Source organism: Prosopis cineraria, unplaced genomic scaffold, assembly GCF_029017545.1.
Source record: "Prosopis cineraria cultivar Desert tree isolate PC_DT_omini unplaced genomic scaffold, ASM2901754v1 PC4, whole genome shotgun sequence".
NCBI classification, from domain to species: Eukaryota; Viridiplantae; Streptophyta; class Magnoliopsida; order Fabales; family Fabaceae; genus Prosopis; species Prosopis cineraria.
Window position 1 is genome coordinate 35,265,763 of NW_026555335.1, and position 4,025 is coordinate 35,269,787.

The 4,025-nt window shown below is 32.8% G+C and overlaps 1 protein-coding gene across 1 annotated transcript; it reads right to left on the reverse strand.

Annotated features, from left to right (window-relative positions):
- Nucleotides 1-532: 532 nt before the first annotated feature.
- On the reverse strand, nt 533-2,904 carry LOC129308455 (probable glucan 1,3-beta-glucosidase A). The gene is made up of 7 exons (XM_054949567.1): nt 2,675-2,904; nt 2,462-2,581; nt 2,184-2,372; nt 1,760-2,091; nt 1,528-1,677; nt 1,058-1,404; nt 533-746 (listed from the first exon to the last, which is right to left on the reverse strand). Exons 1-6 carry the CDS (start codon nt 2,846-2,848, stop codon nt 1,095-1,097), a joined length of 1,275 nt encoding a protein of 424 aa, XP_054805542.1. The 5' UTR covers nt 2,849-2,904; the 3' UTR covers nt 533-746; nt 1,058-1,094.
- Nucleotides 2,905-4,025: the final 1,121 nt, after the last annotated feature.

A 4,025-nucleotide genomic window follows, 5' to 3' on the forward strand; every position in this document is an offset into this window, starting at 1 on the left:
ATTAACGAACCCACTTTTTTCCGCAAAAAATAAAAATAATTAATTATTTTGAGTAACAATATTGAAATAAATTATAATATCACATTAATATTCGAAAACAAGAAAATATTAGTTTATTCGAGTTACAAAGAAGCAAAGCATAATTTACTAAAACAAATAAATAATAAGTAAAATATAACTAGCACTGGATAGAATCTGAGTTCAAGAGTTCGTATCTTTTATTTTCTTTATAATTTTATCAAGCTATTGGTTAATCATGAATAACAATTACTCACTCTGTTAAAAAATATAAGTCATTTTTTAAAGGATTAAATGTTTAAAAATATAAAACATTTTTAGTCTTTCGAGATGTAATCATTGCCTTTTTTTTAAGTGCTCCCATTGATAGTGACTTTATATTTATTATCGAGTGTTTAATAAGAATAAATATAAAAAGATAGGGTTAGTTTGAAAGTAAGTAACTATTTTATTAAAAAATAAAATTTAATTAAAAATATTTTATATTTTTAAATAGATGGAGTATTTTTTTTACATGAGACTGACATATTATCACTAAATACTAAACTAGAGCTTTATAAAGCCATTTTCAATCATCCACTTGAGGCTTCAATGGTTAGATTGGCATTTATAGGCCCAATAGGCCCATCCAAAAGAGGCCCGAGAATACACATCCAACTGTGCTTTTTCGAATTTTTGATAATCTTCCTTAGACGCTCTCTGAATGCTCCAGTCTGCAGTCCACTCCCCTGTCTCATCAGTGACATATAGATTAAATTAGTTTGGGTGAGTTTTAACTCAAGATTCATGAATAGTACTATTTGTTGGATTTTTTATAAGAGGTATGTTTCAAAAAGAGAGAACAACAAGTAAGGATTTTATAAGAATATTAATATTAAATTAGAATTTTTTAATACTGATACTTCCAAATTTCAATACCTTTTCTATCATATTTCAGTATTAAAACTTTTAATTAGACATTAATATTTTTACAAGGTCTTTACTTGTCATTCTCTCTTTAAAAAAGGATTGTATCATGTAACATAATCTTATTACTCACCTACGAAACTGAGAGGACCATTGTTAGTGGTGATGCCTCAAAGATCCGAAGCTCTCTGGTTATATATGTAATCGATGTTCTGTTGCACATTCATGTTTTTGAACTGATTCCCAAACACATTGTAATAATGCACATCAATCACTACTCCATTGAAGCTCCCGACAAATGAGAGAAACTCTTTGGAGCCATGATCCAATGGTTTTGACATGATAACATGAGCCATTTCAGAGTGTTTCCTCACTGCATCGTAAGCTTTCTGGTAATACTTCTTTAGGCTGTCCAAATTAGGACCTAATTTTGGCTCGTTCATCAGTTCGATTCCTCCTAGACTAGGTTTGTTCCCATATCTGCCACACCAAAATCAAATATCACCATGTCACTGCCTAAAAAGATTAAGTAGATTGTTGTGTTTCTCATGTAATAACAAAGAACAGATCTAGAAAACACCCTAAGAATTAAAAAATTCAAACCTTTCAGCTAAGAAGTCAATTACTGCGACTGTGTCTGTTATGTATGAATCTCCCCATTCAGTATATCCGTCTCTTGTTCCACTGTGATCGTTCCCATTCTGTGAACCTTGAACTGCATGAAGGTCCACTATCACTTTCATCCCGTGGTTTCTGCAACGTAACAATAAATGAACCTGTAATTGATGATTAGTTTTTGAGAATTGAACGCTTGAAAGTTGATCCACACGCTTACTGGGCCCAAGTGAAAGCATTGTCCAAAGCTGCCAGAGATCCTCCGACGAAAGGCTTGGGAGGGTTGGGGTCGTGAGCTATCCACCAACCAACCGGAATTCTAACGGCAGTCAACCCATTTTCAGACATGAATCTGAAATCTTCTTCAGCGATGTACGTGTTCCAATGATCCTGCAAGACTCGAGGAGCTTTATCAGGGCCATAGCCATTAGTAATTTGATACTCTCCTCGTAACATTGTTTTCACACTTTCCATACGGAACACAGACGGGTCGCTGTCTTCCCAGTTCGTCGATCCTTGATAATCAGCACTCAACACCGTCTCCGATTGAGCCTGATTAATATAATCAAATAAGCATAATTCGAGGAATGATAAAGAGCGGCATATAATTTTGGGGTTTGAATAACATAGGGATATTTGTAGACCTGTAGGAAGAGACCGTTCGATGCTTGGATACGAATTTTGAATGGATCGCCTCTGTTCCTTATAATGTGAAACGTTTCTCGGTTGGTGGGCGAGTTAGAAGTTGCGACCAGCTTTTTTGAAGCATCTAAACCAATGAATTGCTTGCCGAACACCCTGAAGTTGAAGCTGGAATCGTTCACCCTCCATAACTGCATCGTCGATTGCTCATTTCAGATTATTAGAATTAGAAGAAGGAATCTCCGAAAGCATTTCATCTTGAGTGCATGGGAATACATACCCTGAAAGTTTCCCAGCCGGAAGCAGAATCACGGTTAGCCAAAACATTATCTCCTCCTCCGTTTTCAGCCACCAGAAACTTCCGCAACTTGGTAGACTTCAATTGCACTTGAGTTCCATCCTAAGGATCACCAAAATATATATCAAGAATCAAGATACATATATTCACTACCCATAAATGAACAGACGTGTAAAGAAATGGAGATGGAAGTACCAAGAGATCTTTGTTAATAATTCCGTCAAAGAGAGATGGTTTCATCCAGCCCTCTGTAACGAGCCAATTCCCCAGATTCACAGCTTTGAATGGCAGATTTTGCCCATCAACGAAGAAGTAAGAAGAACAGAGGAACAGAACCAGAAGGACACTGAAATAAGGCAGGGATCCCATTTTTAAGGGCTAAGTGAAATCTGGCAAACATCAAACAAGGGATGGTATATATAGAATTTGCAGGCGGTGGCGGCATGGCAATGGAAGTATTGTAAAATAAATTATATATAGAAACACTGACGTATCCACGGGGGCATGCGGGGGTTGTGGGCCCCCCATGTTTCAAAAATTTCTCTGCAAATAGGTATGTTCGGGTCGACGATACAGGCTAAAATGACTTTTAGTGCCCCCAATTTTAAATAAAATTTCAATTATGGCCCCCATACAAGAATTTCTAAATTTGTTCCAGTGTAGAAAGGCCTTTAGTTGAGTGGAATAGTAGGCGTGTCATGTTGCCCAACTTGATTTTCTTAATTAATACTCTCAATTTACGCCGAATATATGTTCCCATGCCGCGATTAGAGGAGCTCACTTCAGTTTCTTTGTATATCATTTTTTAATATATATATATATATAAAATTAATCATTTGATTCTTAACGTTTTAACTTAGTTTTAATTTAATTATTAAATTAAAACTCATTTTAACTTAATTCTTATAATTTCAACTCAATTATAATTCATTTTCTAAATTTTGACTCTTACAACTCAGTGCTATAATTTTAACCAACTAAAATATTACTCCTTGTACTTTAAAAAATAAAATTATAAAAATTAAAATTATGTTAAAATTTAAGATTAATATTTTAAATGACTAAACCCTTTTACTCTTTTTAAAAATTGTAATGATTAAAGTTTTAAAATGGTTTTAATATTTATAATTCTATTTTTAAAAATATATGGATCAATATTTAAATAATTAAAACTATAGGAATTGAGTTGTAAAAATTAAAGTTCAAGAATTAAGTTACAATTAAATCAAACCATAAAAATTAAGTTATAACGAGTGAAAATTTAAAAATTAAATCACAACTAAATTAAAATTGTAAAGATCAAATTATTAATTTTTTTTATATATATAGTTGTTTGATAGGTTAAACTTAAATATTGTCAAGTTTAATTAAAAGTAATTTTTTTTATATTTTATATTCACACAAATTTAAACTCAAAATTTAAAATTTAAACAGACCTCCTAGTAAACTAACATTTGTTAGTTTTCCATATCATTCTTATCATATATTCTATCGAGGCATGTCAGCAAATGTAGAGTGTGCCTGACGTTATGGGCAACCAAGTCAT

Bases quoted from the DNA above. Each gene is read 5' to 3' on its own strand.
- LOC129308455 (XM_054949567.1), bottom strand. From the start codon at position 2,848: ATGGGATCCCTGCCTTATTTCAGTGTCCTTCTGGTTCTGTTCCTCTGT. The intron at 2,092-2,183 runs GTCTACAAATAT...TATATTAATCAG, and splicing joins CGAACGGTCTCTTCCTACAG to GCTCAATCGGAGACGGTGTT. The intron at 1,405-1,527 runs GTTTGAATTTTT...TTGGTGTGGCAG, and splicing joins ATTGACTTCTTAGCTGAAAG to ATATGGGAACAAACCTAGTC.